The sequence below is a fragment of the Protopterus annectens genome, chromosome 2.part0, assembly GCF_019279795.1.
Source record: "Protopterus annectens isolate FY-2018-M chromosome 2.part0, PAN1.0, whole genome shotgun sequence".
Taxonomy (NCBI): Eukaryota; Metazoa; Chordata; order Ceratodontiformes; family Protopteridae; genus Protopterus; species Protopterus annectens.
Window position 1 is genome coordinate 312,701,637 of NC_056728.1, and position 19,153 is coordinate 312,720,789.

The 19,153-nt window shown below is 38.1% G+C and overlaps 1 protein-coding gene across 1 annotated transcript in view; it reads left to right on the forward strand.

The window, feature by feature from the left end:
* MEGF10 (multiple EGF like domains 10) overlaps positions 1-19,153 on the forward strand; it is a 973,700-nt gene that overhangs the window by 263,238 nt on the left and 691,309 nt on the right. Inside the window, exon 2 of the mRNA XM_044060794.1 lies at positions 7,247-7,379. Within this exon, the coding sequence (XP_043916729.1) occupies positions 7,264-7,379 (116 nt within the window). The 5' untranslated portion in view covers positions 7,247-7,263. The remainder of the gene's footprint in view (positions 1-7,246; positions 7,380-19,153) is intronic.

The following is a 19,153-nucleotide window of genomic DNA, read 5'->3' on the forward strand; positions in this document are numbered from 1 at the left end:
GGTGAGGATAAGGGGAATGTCTGAAGAAGGATGCTTGATTATAGGGAATAATAAGACATGCAGACAATTACTTCTGTGTAGATAATCCAGAAAGGAAATAGTAATTCGCAAATGGATAATAATTATGTGGGAACTGGTCAGAAAGCAATTAAGCAATGCTCAGAAAACCTGAAATTTAAAGTAAGGCAGGGAACTCTGATTTCTTTGGCATAAGGAAAGACTTCTCTTGGAGTTGGTGAGGAAAAAAAGTAATACTCAGATAGCCTGAAAAATATAATAAATTAAGAACTATGACATCTTAAGAGGTGCATAATATGCAGTAAACCAACATTTTTAGTAGGATGGATACATGAACCATAACAGTGCTCTGACATTACGCAACTACTCTGTATTCTTGAATTGTACTATAAGTAATGCAAATAATACAGGAATGTAATACTATTCATAAGGCAAGTGAATCTTTCACTACAAGTACAACTCTGTTTTTGGATGATACAGAAGAAATTATAATACTGAGATATTCAACCCTTACTGCCCACCACCAAACTTGTTCCACTAGCAACAACATTTAATATAATGTATCCCTTACAGAAAATTTCTGACAATTTTTTTTCTAATTCAGATTTAGTTTTTGCTCTTATATTAATCCTCCATTACATCTGGTCCTCATCTCACTAGTACCACACCGCCATCTCCACCTCTTCCACCCACCTTTTTGTTTTCTCCTGTCTACCTGATGAATCTGGGCATCTTGGGGCAATGCAGCAATTGCCTCATGTACACAGGCAAGCCTCTCCTACCACCCAACACTACAACCTGTGAGAGATGCACTTATATAGCCAAACTGGAAGCAAAGCTCTCTTCACCCAAGACTGGACTAGACAGTCAAGAGGAGAAGGTAAACACTTGCACCATAGCACTCTCATCACATAGTCCTTCAAAACCTACACCACCAAAACACACACATAGAAACACAAAACACACACCTACATTCACGGAGGCTCTCAATAAAAATCTACCCAAGCATCAGGGACCTCCAAAGCAGAAACGAAAGCAACCCCCACCCCCTAACACAATCCAAATGATACATAGCCCACAAACTCAGTGTGTCATTCAACCACAGCCCATAAGGCATAATGTACTCGACGCTCTAGTCATAGGTGACTCTATATATTCAGGCACACTGATGTTCAACTCACCAGGCTAAACAAGGAGAAAGTTACTGTCGGCTGCCTGTCAGGTGCCAGGATCCACCACATAATGCATGCACTCAGGTCACTCCACAACACATACAAATATGACTCTGTCATTGTCCATGTTGGTGTGAATGACCTGAGATGTACTTCCTGGGACTACATGAAAAGAGACATGGAGGAGCTCTCCAATCTTGTAGCCCAGGCAGGTATGACCCTAGTCTTGAGTAGCATCCTGCCATCACCCAGAATGATACCACAATACAAGGACAAAATGATTGACTTCAACAATTGGCTAAGCTTCTGGGGTCATTCTAAGGGGATCCAGTATCTGTCTGCCTGGGATGACATGATCGACAAACCACAATGCTTTGCCAGAGATGGCCTGCACCTGTCGCCCCTGGGATTCCGGTTACTGGCTAAGGCTCTAGCCACCCCTATAGTGCCTTTTTTAGGCAAGGTTCAAATGACAAATTCACCACCGTAACCAATACAAGCAAGCAAAATCTGAGGATATTGCTACTCAATGCACTCACTCGAGGCACTCCTTAAAATGGAGAACATCAACATCTGTGCTGCACTCACTCGAGGCACTCCTTAAAATGGAGAACATCGACATCTGTGCAGTGACAGAGACCTGGATCAAGGCTCCAGAGAGTACCCCATGCATTACCAGGCTATAATTCATACCACACCTTTCGGTCACCTAACCTCGACCGAAACACCAAAGGCGGAGGCGTGTCCGTATTCATTAAGGATATCCACACCTCCAGGCTAGTTGCTCAGCATAATGCATCCGAGATTATCCAAGTGCAACTAACTCTGTGCAAGACCGCAATCCAAATTGCAGCTTGCTACAGATCCCCCACCATGCCCCAGGATTCCCACTCCTCATTTCTTGATGCACTGGAAAATATTAGGGTACAAACTAACACCCTAATAATGGACGATTTCAACTACCCCACCATTAACTGGGAAAACTACTCCTGTACCAACTCTTGTGCTCAACGTTTTCTGGAATTCATAAATTCCAATGCCTTGGAGCAACTTATCCACACCCCCACCAGGGACAGCAATATCCTAGACCTGGTCATTACCAACATGGGCAACCGGTGCTCCACACCAGAGGTCATTTCCTTGTTGGTCACATCTGACCACAAGCTAATCACCCTAGACATCCACATCCCTCCCCCACCCCCCATTAGGGAAACCATCATAAAACAATTTCTCCAAAGCCAACTTCACGCTTCTTAAGACAGACGTGGCAAACTTCACGACATCCATGCTGATGGACAATAGAGCTATGACTGCTGAATCCTACACAAATGCACTTTATAAGCACTTATACAAATGCATGGATCGTGCAATCCCTAACAGAACTAAGATGCTATCCTCCAAAAAAAGGAAGCCAATCTGGTGGTCCCCTGCCATAAACAAACTCTATAACAGAAGAAATAAACTGTTGCAAAAAAGAGTAAAATCCCATGATTGGAGGAACTCCTTGTTCAGCCTCAGTAAGAAGTTGAGATCCCTCATAAAATCCTCCAAAGCTAGTTACGAAAACAAAATCACCACTGACTCTAAAGACAACCACAACGCACTCTATAGCTATGTCAAGAATATCAATGGCAACACTCAGATCTGCTCTGAGTTGCAGCACAATGGCACTAAATATACAGAACCAACTGATATTGCCAACATCCTGGCAGATAGGTTCAGTGCTAACTTTACCCCACTCTCATCCCCTAAAGGGCCCATTTCTATACTGGAAGAATGCAAAGTTCCTGTAATCATGGCTGCACAGGTAAATAAATGCACTCTCTAAAGCCAAGAAAATAGCATCCATGGGACCTGACAACATCCCAGGCTGTGTTCTACATAAACTACAGAACGAACTGGCACCCCACCTAAGTACCATGTTCAGTCATAGCCTCACCTCAGGCTATGTGCCCACTGAACGAAGCACAGCGACAGTTATCCCACTCCACAAAGGAGGAGCCACCACAGACCCCAGAAACTACCACCCCATTAGCCTGACGAGCCTGGTCTGCAAGGCTATGGAATGTATCATCATGGAATTTATAAACAATAACATTGGTAATCTCCAAACTCTGGACCCCACCCAGTTCGGGTTTGTAAAAGGCAGATCATGTCTCCTAAACTTGATAGACTTCTTTGAAGCGGTCACCAAAGTCATAGATGAGGGTAAGGTGGTTCACATAGCCTATCTAGGTCTTGCCAAAGCTTTTGATACCAGCCCCCACTCTGGAATTACAGATAAAGTCACTAAACTAGGTATAAATCCCTATGTCACAAGATGGGTTGCCAACTGGCTCACTGACAGAACCCACACTATGAAAGTAGCAGACTCCAAATCCAACTTCAGACCAGTGACAAGTGGAGCACCACAGGGTTCAGTCCTGGGTCCTCTCCTGTTTGGTATCTACTTCTCTGAAGTACAGGCTAACACAGAAGGTCTTTGGCTAATGAAGTTCGCAGATGACTGCAAGCTAGGAGCCATAATCAAAACTCCAAAAGATGTGGACATTCTACAAAAGGGCCTCGCTGACACAGATGCCTGGTGTCCAAGCCATGGCCTCAAGCTCAATGCCAAAAAGTGCATTGTCATCCCTTTTGGCAAAAACTCTGTACCGATAAACTACCCCATAGGTGGTAGGTAATCTACTTAACACCGAAAGTGTGATAAGAGACCTTGGAACACAGGTGGACAGTAGTATCTCCTTTAATAATCACATCACCACAGTAGTCAGGAAATCCTTCTAAGTGGCACACCTCATCACAAAAGGTTTCTCATCCAGGAAAAAAGAGGTCATTGTTCCCCTCTACTTATCACTCATTAGAGCCATTATAGAGTACAACGCCCCTTTGGTATGTACCTCACAAGACATCTACAACAACTGAAATACCTCACAAAGAGGATTACCGGCCTCAAACAGATGCCCTATGCAGACCGTCTCAAAAAACTGCAGCTTTACTCTGTCGCGTATCACCTGCTCAGAGGCGATCTCTGCCTAACATACAAAGCTATGTCAAACACAGTTCTTTTGGACATGCTCCACTTAAAGAAATCCCCGTCCCTCCAAGCGACATGCTCTAGGGACCTAAACCTTGTCACCACAATAAACAGAACATGCTGGAGGGATAGATTCCTGCCCCAGAGACTTCCCATACTGTGGAACAAACTACCTATCTATATCAAATAAAGCTCCTCATTATTTTGAATCAATCTTGATCAACAAATCTTGATGATTGGATGGGAGATAGGAAATTCACCCAGGGGATCACTTCTGTGGCTCTGCTCGACAGTGGCAAAGGCAAATAAGTTTCTTGGGTGGCGAAAGCCAGGGTACCTTTTGGCTAGGCTTATATGGGCCCTAGGGCCTGTAGCCTAGTACCTACCTATGATATATACAGCTATGGTTCCACTGCATTTTGTCGAACATTGCTTTGGTTGACCAATGCTATGGGTGGTTGAGATTGTCAAATGTCAAAGTGGGTAACTGAACATCCGATATCTCAAAAGTGCTGTTTCTTTGAAACAGGTGATTTGAGATTGGGAGAGGGTTAGACTATGTATGTATGTATGTGAGTGGGTGTCAGGCTTAAGGTAAGGATTAGGTTAGGGTATAGGTATTGTATGTTTGCTTGCGAGTGTGTGTATTTTAGAGATAAGGTCGAGGTTAGGTAAGGGGTTAGATTTTATGGTTACATTGTGTGTTTGTTTGTGCTTGTGTGTCTGAGTGTGTCTTGTGCAGTGACAGTATTATGGGAAGTTTTTTTTAAGGTACATTGTGGTATTAGGGTTGGAGTGGGGGCAGGGTTAGGATTTACCCCCCACCCACCTCTGTAATGTGTGCTAACATTAACCCTGCCACTGCCCCCCCCCCAACCCTAGCCTCATACTGTACCTTTAAAAAAACAAACTTCCAGTAATACTGCCACTATTCAGACAAATTGGAGGCTAGTGTTATGGGGGGCCTGTAAAGATCAGGAAAGGAATTTGTTTTCCTTTTTCGATTTTTCACAGGTTCAGTGTTTATGTAATTTGGTCTAATGTATGGTTAATCTAATTTTTGTCTGTGTATTTTGTTTGACATTAAGTAAATGTGGTCATACATAAGGGAATCATAAATATATATATATATATATATATATATATATATATATATATATATATATACACACACACACACATGTACAGACAGACAGACATACAGAGAGAGCGAGGGTGAGAGGGATGATATTGGCACAACTGTTAAAGATCTTTAGTAAAGTACTCCAAACAAAAAGAAAGGTACAGACTGTGGTTTCTGAGTATATAAATGCAAATTGAAATGTGGTAAATGCATTAACAGGCATATATTAAAATATACAAATGAACGTTATAATTCATTTACAACACAAGTCAAAAGAAAAATGTAATGGACAGTGGAATCTACAGTGTTCGACAACCTCTTGTGCTGCTTCTTATTTGCATTTTCTTTGTGATACTTAGACACTCACTCAGATCAGTACTGTTTGTTATAGTGTTCAGTATGACAATCTCATTACATAGATGTGTTCCTCCTAACCATATACATTAACCATGACTCTCATAGTAAGAGCAAAGCATCATGGGTAGATTAGGTCAGTCAGTACTTCTTCATCTGTGCAACAACACATCTGGTTATTTGCTGTAATTTAGCTGCAGGACACCAAAAAGCAAATGTGTAGTGTCCCCGTTTCTGATTGCCCAATGTACTTCAGTAGTTTATTGGTTATTTATTTAGAGTTTAGCTTGTCTTTGCTGTACTAGAAAAGCAAATAACTAGGACAGGAGTTATAAGAAGGAAGGGATCAGAAGTCAAGGCATGAACGAGTGAGAATTTCATTATGTAGTAGAACATGTCTGGAACGAAGCACACACTTGCAACTTGCAACCTACATTTTAAAATGTCTCATCCTGGAAGTACTTATACCAAGATTATTCAGAACAGGCTTACAGAAGGAAACAGAGCCAGGAAAATGACTGATTAGCCCTCACCCCACCAGGGATACATGCACACACAGACACATGTACATGATCAAATTTTAAAAAGACCAGTCTTGCAAGCTTTAACTGACAGTTCAATGATCATTTATGCTCAAAACACAAATCAATAAAAACTAAAGAAAAACACGTCACTGTGTTTGCAGATTCCCCCCACCTGCAGCCCCCCACACACATACACCATGCAACTTATATATACCCAATCTGAGTTCACACTGCAGTGAAGAAAGAGTATATTCTCCAATCTCCACTATTCCATGCTCTCACACAGACATAAAGCTAATACAGTTCTATCAAATGCATTTCATTTGTCTAGATTGGAATGTTTTTTGCTTTTGATGAAGTCTCGAGGCAGCAGAACTGATAATTAAAAAAAAAATTGACCAGTTTCCTTACACCCATATACACCCACATACATACGTACATACCTAAGAGAAAGAAATCTGGTTTAGGCTGTTTGTGATAGTAGAACCTGATATATTCATGTCGTAGTTCAGGATTAGCTACAAGCACAAAAGATAGTTAATGGGATACAAAACCCCTTGTCTGCAGTTCTAAGATGTAGATTTCCTTTCTTGAATAGTGGATACCCTGTTAGATACTTAGTGACAGCATTGTGTAGTTGCTGACTTCTTGGCATTTCTGGTACTTTCTTTAGCTTTTACCCTCACCTGAAGTTGAGTCTTGCTAGCGTATATGGAAGGATGGAGAGATGGACGGACTGAGGTAAGGAAGGAGGGTGTTTTTCATGTGGAATTAAGAGACAATCTAAGTAAGTATGGGAGAAATCCAAATCTTGTGTGCACAGTCATTCATTCTTTCATTCCTTCCTTCTCATGTCATCTGTGTGTTTTAAAGTATTATAATTGCCTTCTAATGTGTTAAAAGTCTTCACTAGAAATTTTAAATAGCCCATCCTGCCCTATGTATATAGAAGCTGAAACAAATTGCAGCTTGTGACTGAACAGTTGTGAGATACAGTGTATATGTTTTTCTTTTGCAGGAGATTCACTGGACAAGATGGTGTCTTATTTCCATCCTTCTGGCTGGCTTCTACTTACAGTTTCATGTTATTGGATAGAGACAATGTCATCACTCAACCTAGAGGATCCCAATGTCTGCAGCCACTGGGAAAGGTAACTCAAAATATCTTCAAACTATATATGGGGCCATTGTTTGTGATGTTGATACTTTTGGGGATGAAAGTGATGTGATATTGTCAGTTCTGTAATAGATATTTAGAAAGGATCATTTGGAGTCATGATATCTGATGGACAGATAAATATGCAGCAGGGTGCAGACAATGAAGTAAGAGTCAAAACACTGTTAGGGCTGTAAAAGGAATTACAAGACCAAGGATTATGAAGCTCAGCATACAACAAGAGAAGAGAGGGAATTACAGAGAAAAGAAAAAAAAACGAAACCTAGCTGGGGAACACAGAGGCACACATGTCTATGGCCAGGCCTTAGTTTGTGTGTCTGTCTGTTCCAGGGTACTAATGGTAGGGAGACAGGTGTGTGTGTGTGTGTGTGTGTGTGTGTGTGTGTGTGTGTGTGTGTGTGTGTGTGTGTGTGTGTGTGTGTGGTGCAATAACATATCCTAAATAAGCATATTGATCACTTTATAGCACAACTACAAGGTAATTCAATGGGTTTCTGTTCCTAAAGCATTTTTTCTGTCTTTGTGTATCAGTCAGAAAAAGTGACAAACAGAAATACTGAATTTCCACTGGGATGATGACACATTTGTTAGTGATATCCAATCCACTGAAACCAACCAAATACAGTACGACACTGACCGATTTCCCAGGTGACAGCCCCCAAAACACTTTACTGGTTGAGAGATGAGTAAGCACACTTGAAGTGGTTGCATTTGGCAGGCAGAACAGAGGAATGAGGAGGGAGGAATCACAGATGAATTACTGGAGCTCTACAGGGGACTGAAAACGCTAAGACATGAGGGTCAGCACTATGGCCATTTACATAGTGCCTGTTCCACATATGCCACTGTAATGCACAAGGACTATTGTGTGCAGAGTGCCTGCTGAATGAAGTGCCCCAAACTGCTTATGCTGCTATCTTGCATCTAAGTGTCTGTCTCTCTCTCTCTCTCTCTATATATATATATATATATATATATATATATATATTGTGTGTGTGTGTGTGTGTGTGTGTATGTATATATATATATATATATATATATATGTACACACACACACACACACACACACACACACACATACACACACATACACACACACACGCGCGCGCAATCATCTTGCACTTCAAATATTGTAAACAGAGGTCCTGTCTGCTTATTTGGAGATTTGCTAAAGATCATGTGACTTCCTCCTTGAAAGGCAAACCATTTCTTTGATGTCCTGGTTAAATTTCTTAACTTTCCTTAAAAAAATTGAGTGAGGTGTAATTTTTGGATTTGTGTACATGTATAGTAATGACAAATGCACACTGAACAAATGTACAACATGGGAATGTCTTTTAAAGGACACCATTGTTCAGGAACTTCGCATAAAACAGGGTTGTCTTCTGTATAAGGCTGATGCTCTTCTTTAACTGGTTTATACTTGTTGTCTGGGAACCATGAGTACGTTTCTTCTCTAGCATGGTTCTTTTCAGTTTGAAGCCACCAAGTATTAGTTTGACCCCTAAGAGCAGTCCCATTTTCTCTGTTCTACTGGCCATCGTGTTGGTTATATTCTACATGCAGTAGTTTAAGAAGGCGTACCACACTAATTAATATATGTAACAGTGAAGCTGGGCTGAAAACCAGTAAGAAAATAATGCTACGTAGCTGTAAAATATTAAAACATACATGGAATATGAGTTAGTTATCCTAGAAAATGTGGTTCCAAATAAATTATATTTGTATTAAAAATAAATGAAGCTACTTAAATTTGAAAATCATTGTGCCTTGTTTGCAAACAATGAGGTGAGTCTACTGCAGAAAAAAACAGAGATTTCAAGCTGAAGGCTTTATATTGTGTCTTTCCTGTGGCTGAGCTCTCTGTAGGCTAAGTGGGATGCACACAAAAAGTAGTGGCTAAAGTTATTCCCTTATAGGTCTAAAATCTTTGTTCAGTCCTAACTTCAGGTGGCTATGTGGAGTTTGCATATTCTCCCAATTTCTGCATGTCCTTTTCCTAGACACTCCATTGTTCTTCCACATCCCTAAAACATAACAGCAGAATTGTGCACGCTGGCTTGTATTTACATAGGAAAAACCCTGCTAGCAGTGGAGGTCCCTATGATGCAGGCGAACCTGCTACTAAAACCACAGAGGGACTCAGGCAAATTCTCACCAATGGGAACTTTCACGGCACTATAGTGTCTCATTACTGTGTTATGGCAATGATCATAGGTCTACTATTATGTCTAATGAATGGAAAAAGTGTATACTTCACTGTGTGTCATAATGGCAAAGCTTAGCTAAAAACAGTGCTGAGTCCAGAGATAGGCAATTGGTTAAAAAGCCAGCTAAGGAACAGAGAGCATTTCAATGCAGGGAGAAGTGTTCTAACCATTCAGCACCTTTTTTGTACAGGTTACACTTTGAATGTATGTACCTGAGTAGACGTGTAGCATTATTTTGCAGTTGTACATTTCTGATATCTTCAGCATCACAGGATCTGCAGTGTTTTCAGTTTTTTATAATGGGTATGATGTTTTTTTTTTTTTAATTTGGATGATATTTCTGAGTAAGACAATGGAATTAAATTGTTTAGGCCAAGCTGGATGCATGTGATAATCCTTTGGCACAGAAAAGTGTGTATGGGGAGGTAGTCCTGAGTGACCTTTTGGTGCATAAATGTGTGTGTATGGGGAGGTAGTCCTGAGTGACCCTTTTGTACATAATTGTATGTGGATGTGCGGGGAGGTAGCCTTGAGTGACCCTTTAGTATAGAAAAGTGTGAGTGGTGAGGTAGCCTTGAGTGACCCTTTCATACATTAATGTATGTGTGTGTGTGGGGAGGTGACCATGTGTGGCCCTTTGGTACAGAAAAGTGTCGGAGGTAGAGAAGCATATATATGAGATACAGACCAAGTCACCATTCTACTGCTGATATTAAGAGAAATATGTTATAAAAAAGTGCGGTGTTATGGGACCCTGAAGAATTTGCTGTATGAACCTCACTGGATCATTTAATGTTGTATATGCTGTTTCTTGGGTTCAGTGCCTTTCCTGTTCATTCTCTGAACCAGCTATACATTTATTCAGAAATTAAGTGAAATCTTTTCTTATTTATTCCCAGGATGTCTTTTATTCTATTACCTTCTATTGTGACTGTCATACTGGAGTTCATAATCTGCTGACATCAGTTGTGTATTAATGGGGCAGGGGCATTGCTATGGTTTTTGCAACACAATATTCTGCTTCCAGAATGTAGCGTTCATCCCTAAGGTTCCTGAAATGAAAGGGCTTAAGCCAAAAAAAAAAAAAATTAATCAAGCATTTAAAAAATAACAAAATACATAAATATAAGTCATAATAAATATGATAATTTTTAATTAAATTTTAGTATATTTATTTGCATGAAATATGTTTTTAAAAAGTGTGTTCTGTATTGTACACGGTTTATACTCTATATTGCTGGATACATGGTCTGACATTGTTTATACATCCCTGAAAGTAAACACCATTTGTGAAAAGTGCAAATGCATGTTTAGGAAGAAGACATTTCAAAAGACTGTCAGTAAAATTATTTGCAGTTTTCTGTACTTTGACTGAACATCGTGTTTGTCAAAGAGGGTCATAGTTAAGGGTGGTGACTCCTTACCATCAAGGCATAGCAGTTCCAGAGATGTTTAGAATGATAGCCTTGGTGCACCTAACACAGACCCCTCCATAATGACTGGCGAAATTTGCCATCGCCATTAAAAAGTCTCTCTTTCTATTTGACTGAATGCATTTTTGGCTACTTTCAAAGTACATTTCATCAAAAGGTATTTGACTAATATGCATACATCAATGTGGTTATAAATTAACAGTAGCCATACAATGAATAGACTTCCGGCCATCCAGACTTTGATGGAGTACTACAGGTGGCATTTAACTCATGCCATTAGTGTCCACTTCTCCCCTTTGAGACATTAGTGGGTCTTTAAATTGCCTCTTATCTACACCCATACCTAACCATAACACTGGGGTGCCCAATCCCCAGTATGGAAAGTAGTGGGTAGTGGGGTTACCCCTGTCCCATTTCCCAAGGGACAGTTATGCTTAAATGAAGTAATTGTCATATCATGCACTTACTGTCCCCATTTCTACTTCTTTTGTTTAAGGCAGCAGTAACGTTTGCAGAAAGAGGAAATACATGCTACATTGCAGTACAATCTATGGCTGTTTTAGAGACTGCTGCCCAGACCCCAAGCATCAGCAGAGGACAGTGAGACTTGCACAAATTTTCAACTCTACCACCAGTGATCTGTCTGGGATGTTTCACTAGGCACATCCTTAATTGTGGTTAATATCTTGGAACAGGCTGTTTAAGTGTTTGTGTAATACTTCTTAATATTCTGTGTTGATGAAGAAACTTTAATCACCCACGCTGCTCTAACATTTGAACTATTTACTGGCAAGTCTTTAAATCCCCTCATTTACACACGTTTAATTAATGCTTTGCAGGGGTACTTCCCTACCCATGAGTATTTGCAGATTTGTTCGGTAGGTATTGCTTACTACGGTGTACCATAAGGCACACTTGTGCAGCTACTGCCATATATCCTGCAGTAGTCTGAGCCTAACATGTATAGCTGTGCAAGGGTGCATGTAGTAGCCCTGTTTACATCCTTGCAAGGCTCTTCAACTCCAACTTCCCCCTTTCTAGGACATTCTTCAGTCTCTTTCTTATTTGTCCCTTTCTCCCTTATTTCATGCCGTTCCCTAATCCTTTCTCCTCCTTGCCTGCATTTCTCTTATTCTAACCATTTTGTCCCTCTCCCAATCACTTTAGTCTGCCAGATACCACATTTCCAGTCACATGATAAACTGAGTCACTTCTAATGTGCGGGTGAGATATCCAGTCTTCATTACATGTTCTTCATGGATTTACTTAATTATATTGCATTATGGTATATGTGTTAAAAAATTGCACCTGGGCTCTCCTGAAAAGAGGTTCAGTGTTCCAGTGGGGTATATCTAGTTATCACGTTAAGGTACTGCCACTGATTTTAACATTTGGCAGTATTGAATTCTGTAAAAGCTTCAGTCACACAAAAACTAGGAATCCAAAAAGCAGGAAGTCACAAACCTCTCCGTATTCTGCCAATAATAATTTTAGTATTAAAACCACTTGCGTACTAAGATATGCACTTCAAAATAGTGTGGATTCACAAGGAAAGCCAAAAGGTAGATAAAAAAGCTTTAATCCAACGATTAGAGAACAAAACACCATGATAATCACAAGCGCTTTCGCCCGTTCGTAACGGGCTTTTTCAAGTGTACTCAGTTAATGAAAGACTCTGCTTTTAAATAAAACAGCCCTGCCATGTGATTCTATTAATTCAACAATTACAACCAATTAGTTAAAAAAATCATTATGCAAATACGTGCACAGCGTTGCCAACCATCAAATGCAGTTACTAAGTTTGCAATACTTACTATATACATTGTGCTAGCTATCATTTTAAGACAACTTTCAGTATATTGCAGACAATTGTGTCTAATAACAAATGCTTTGCAAACATTGAAAAAAATAACTTATATTTGACTTGTTGTTTGTTTAAAAATACTGATTAAAAATTGTGTCCAAAAACCTAAATGGGAATGTGATAACCATGTTTTCATACACTACTAATGTGTATCTATTTCTTTTTAACCATGAGTTTTGTATTAGTTTTTCTTGTAATTAACTTTGTCAACATAAAACAATTAATTAAATTTGTAAAAATGCTTAAACATATTTAATACAAATCCATTCATCAATATTATCAAGAACTTGTACATAAATCAAGTATAACATTACAAAATTCAAATAAATTTCATACTAATATTAATTTACCACTTAAAAATATTTAGGGATGTAATATAATTAATTTGATTTAAAATCCTATTTTAACCTGTTTCTTTTGGCTTTGAGGATATCACTAACACTAACCCCATCATTCAATCCTGGGCTCTTTGTTGCATTAAGCTTCAGCTGCCAGATTAGTTCTTTTATTCCAAGAGCTGTCTCCCAGTCTCCACCTCTCAGATCTTGTAACACTCTGTCAACCACAAAAAATTTTATAGACATATTTTTACAATTCAGGGAGTGCCTGTAGAAGGCATTTGTTTCTTTCTTTGTTTTAATATCATTTATGTGTTCATATATCCTGCGTTTCAAGTGCCTTTCTGTTTTGCCCACATAAAATGATGGGCAACTCTGGCAAAGCCCAATGTATACTACTCCTGATGAATTACAATTAAAATTGTATTTGGCATTCAGGGTGATGTTACAAGAAGGAATATGGACTTGGTCCTTGTTAATAAGAAATGCACATTGGTGGCACCTGCCACATGAAAAAGTCCCTTTTCTTTTAACTACCAAGCCCCCTTGTTCTTCTGTTTTGTTCATGTTTTGTTCAAACAGCCCCTTTAAATTAATATTTCTTTTTCTAATAAAGGAAATTTGTTCTGGAAAAATTTTTGTGAATTCCTCCTGTATCGAGACCAAGGGCCATAAATTCTTAAAAGTATTTTCAATAAGTACCGCATCCAGGGAGTATGTGTACACAAAATTGCTATGTCCATTAAAATTTTTAATTTCTTGTCTCTTAATTGATGCTGACCCAGTTCCCAATATGGGTGGGAAATCTTGTTCCCTTTTATTTATAATTTCATTCAATATAGCTTGATACAATGCAGGTGGGTACCCCCTGCTTAAGAATGCATTTCTTAAAAATTCTACTTCATCAAGAAATAATTTATTTGTGCTGCACATTCTGGACGCTCTCACAAGCTGTCCTTTAATAATACCCTTCTTGATGTGCCAAGGGTGCCCACTTTCAAAATGCAAGTATGAATTGCAGTATGTTTCCTTCCTAAATATTTTTGATGTAAAACCCTTTTGGTTTGATCTTTTAGTTAGCTTGATATCTAAATAATTTAAGGTCTTATTGCTTAAATTGTATGTGAATTTAAGAAAATTAGTCGTGTTTGCTAAGTAATCCATAAAGTTTAGAAATTGCTGCTCAGTGCCCGACCACAAGATGCAAATGTCATCCAAGAACCTTCTATAGAAACTTATGTGTTCTTTCCAACTTGTAGAATGAATGAATTCCATCTCCCACTTGTGTAAAACTATGTTTGCATATGCAGTGGCGCAGAGGGCACCCATAGCCACTCCACTTTTCTGTCTAAAAAACTCTTCATTGAAATATATAAAATTATTATGAAGAACAATTCTCATAAATTCAAGTGTGGTATTAATTAAATCATTGTTTAGTCCCGCTTCTTTACATATCGATTGCCCAAACCAATCGAGCCCTTGCTCATGTGGTATGCTGGGAAATAACTCCACAATATCTATTGTGATCATGTATAAGTTTGAATTGTCAATTTCCTGGTTCACACTAGCTAAAAATTCCCAGTAATCCTTGCAAACAAACTCCAATTGTGCTACATAACTTTTTAGGTGAAAATCAATGAATTTACTGAGTGGTTCGGTCACACTGCCTGCCCCTGCTACAATAGGGCGAAATTTCAAAGGAGTATGGCCCTTGTGGACTTTAGGAATGCCAAATAAAATTGCTGTTCTTGGTTTAGGCACATTTAAATAATTGTGTGTTTCCTCATCCAAAAATCCTTGCAAAAGTAAATCATGCATGTAATACTTAACTTTACTCACAGCTATATTCAGCTCATTTAATGAGATGGGTTCATAAATGTTAGTATTTTGCAATAAATTATAAATGTAGTTCTCATATTCTAGTTGCTGCATCAACACTATACCCCCTCCCTTATCGGGTTTCATTACCCTAATTCTGTTCTTTTTTAACTTGTCCACTACATCATATAGCTGCTTAGAAAAATTAGAAGAATGCCAAGTTCCCTTCTTTAAGTTTTCTCTCAAAGTTTTTTCAATTAATTCCTCAAACATTCTTAATTTTAGGTGAATTGGGGGATTAAAAGTGCTGCCCCTAGAAAGTGTTGCATCCTGTATATTTTGGTCTTTAAACACTATAGCTAGATTCAAGTTTCTCACAAATAGTTTAAGTTCAATTAAGAGTTTAGGTAGGAAAGTTGACCTGTTAGGTACAAACTGGAGCCCTTTAGTAAACAATTCAAAAAAATCTTCAGTAATATTGATATCTGTGTAGTTATAAATACTGTAGTTGTCCAAAGTATTAATGTTACAGATACCTTGTTCACTTGTAACTAAAGAGATTTGAATACCTTCCACATTTATAGGTTTATCAGTATTCAACGCCTCTTTCCCCATGCATTTTGTTGGTACTGATTTGATTTCACCCGTGGTCTGCCCTGGGGATATTGAAAACCCTGTTGCATATTGTTAGCACCTTTTTGTGCTAACCTCTCACTTCTTCTAGGCATATCTGCATAGTTGTAACCATTACTTGCATTTTGTGCATCCACAGAATCTGCATTCTCATAGTTATTTTGTTTCCTAATCCCCCCCGTCGGGTATGCCCTTCCCTCTCTGTATTCAATAAGGTCTCTCTCTAACTTTTTTGCCTTTCTGTCCATTACCTTGAAGCAATGTTCATCAACTTCCCTAAAAGTGTCATTATATTTTCTCTTATAGCTTAAAAATCTTTCATCATTAGTAATGTTGTCATTCAACATATTTAATTCATTTAAAATTACATCTCCTTTTTTAACATAGTCATCAATCATCAGTTTTAACATTTCAAGTCCTGTTTTGTTGAATAAGTCAGTTAATTTAGAATGCAAAGTTGAACCTGCATAAGCGCTGTTAGGGTATCTGAAACAGCGCAACCCTTTAGGAACACGTTCAACTTTAATGCATTCTTTTAAATAATTAATCTCAAGTTGCGAATTTTTGTACGCATACAACTTGTCTTTAAAGCTTTCAAATTGAGTGTCCAACTGTTCCAGTTGTGTGTTAAAAGTACCTGTTTTGAAGCATGGTAACTGTTCAGTCCAAACTTTGAAGTTGAAGCTGTTATTAGCCCGGGTAGTCCCATTTTTGTCCGTTCGTGCATTCTGATATTCTGATTAGGGGAAACCAAAGGATGATTCACAATAACCGGATCTCTAGATGTCATGCCTGTTCTCAAGCCTCTCCGTAGCTCTTCGTTCCGCTCCTTCTCTTTACCCTGCTGTTGGTTGCAGGGCACTCCTGAGCTAATGGAACCCTCCGAACCTTTGGAGTTAAGTAAAGTGTTATTAAGTTGTGTTAAAAGAGCCAGAACTTGATTTAGCTCTTTTCTGGTTACCGGCGTGTCATCCGGTTCTTCCCCAAGCAAAAAAGGCATATCAGCAAACACAGGCGAGGTTACGTCTTCCGCCATAGAACCAACCACGAAACAGCTTCAGTCACACAAAAACTAGGAATCCAAAAAGCAGGAAGTCACAAACCTCTCCGTATTCTGCCAATAATAATTTTAGTATTAAAACCACTTGCGTACTAAGATATGCACTTCAAAATAGTGTGGATTGACAAGGAAAGCCAAAAGGTAGATAAAAAAGCTTTAATCCAACGATTAGAGACCAAAACACCACGATAATCACAAGCGCTTTCGCCCGTTCGTAACGGGCTTTTTCAAGTGTACTCAGTTAATGAAAGACTCTGCTTTTAAATAAAACAGCCCTGCCATGTGATTCTATTAATTCAACAATTACAACCAATTAGTTAAAAAATCATTATGCAAATATGTGCACAGCGTTGCCAACCATCAAATGCAGTTACTAAGTTTGCAATACTTACTATATACATTGTGCTAGCTATCATTTTAAGACAACTTTCAGTATATTGCAGACAATCGTATCTAATAACAAATGCTTTGCAAACATTGAAAAAAATAACTTATATTTGACTTGTTGTTTGTTTAAAAATACTGATTAAAAATTGTGTCCAAAACCTAAATGGGAATGTGATAACCATGTTTTCATACACTACTAATGTGTATCTATTTCTTTAAGTGGCAAATTAATATTAGTATGAAATTAATTTGAATTTTGTAATGTTATACTTGATTTATGTACAAGTTCTTGATAATATTGATGAATGGATTTGTATTAAATATGTTTAAGCATTTTTACAAATTTAATTAATTGTTTTATGTTGACAAAGTTAATTACAAGAAAAACTAATACAAAACTCATGGTTAAAAAGAAGTAGTGTATGAAAACATGGTTATCACATTCCCATTTAGGTTTTTGGACACAATTTTTAATCAGTATTTTTAAACAAACAGCAAGTCAAATATAAGTTATTTTTTTCAATGTTTGCAAAGCATTTGTTATTAGACACAATTGTCTGCAATATACTGAAAGTTGTCTTAAAATGATAGCTAGCACAATGTATATAGTAAGTATTGCAAACTTAGTAACTGCATTTGATGGTTGGCAACGCTGTGCACATATTTGCATAATGATTTTTTAACTAATTGGTTGTAATTGTTGAATTAATAGAATCACATGGCAGGGCTGTTTTATTTAAAAGCAGAGTCTTTCATTAACTGAGTACACTTGAAAAAGCCCGTTACGAACGGGCGAAAGCGCTTGTGATTATCGTGGTGTTTTGTTCTCTAATCGTTGGATTAAAGCTTTTTTATCTACCTTTTGGCTTTCCTTGTGAATCCACACTATTTTGAAGTGCATATCTTAGTACGCAAGTGGTTTTAATACTAAAATTATTATTGGCAGAATACGGAGAGGTTTGTGACTTCCTGCTTTTTGGATTCCTAGTATTGAATTCTGTGTTAAACAATGTCAGTATTTTTTTTTTAACTTAAGGTGATATGAAAGCAATTTATTTTAACTTTTAGAACCCTCGCTAAGAACTATGTTATTTAAAATTACTGGTGCTAAATATAAGGTTAAGAATATGATCTGCTCCAAAATGCTTAAACAATTAATATGTACTGTCTCAGGGATTTAACAATAGTGACCTATATGTGCCTTACGATTTGTGTATCATATACTTTTTTGTATGCACTTTGTATTATTTTACTTGCACAAACTTCAATTTCATTTTTTTCACCCTAGGATGAGTCTGAAATGACAACTGTGATATTAGATATAGATACAGATATAGATATAGATATAGATATAGATATAGATATCTTGTATATGTTGGCACATACAAAACTGTCTTAGCAGCTTAAGTGTGACTTGTTTTTGAATTTAATCCTCACTAACTCCATCCTTTATTATTTTGTTAGCCAACCCACCAGTCTGCAATCGCATATAGAAGTGATAGCCCTCTGGATACCCGGGTCTCCAGTGCCAACTTCCCTGTCCAGGTCTCCAGTGGGTATTCAGACTACTAGAGTCACATTGGAAATAAAAATAGTCTAGTCTTAAATTTCCTTCCATTTTATCCAGAAATGGAGTGCATTCCCCCTCTGAATTCATGATGCTTTAAACCTGCTCTGCAGATACCTACCCTTCAGGAACTATGAGGTTGCTTTCATTCTTTGACTGGAGATATAGTTTAGCTCTTTAGTAAAAACTGAAGTAAGTTAGTACTCTTCTTAAATTAGTTGACACAGTATTTTTCATTTGGAGTTTCAGTAAATGATGTTGCAGACAAGCAAAAGAACTGAAAACTCAAAAATTATGAGACAGCATTTACTTAGAAGTATGTAGTCCAGCTTTTCATGATCTTCAGTATTTTAACCAGTCTCAGCAATGACATTTGTCATTTAAGCATAGCAGTTATATCTTCTCATACCCAAGTTAGAAATATGCTACCAGTACAAA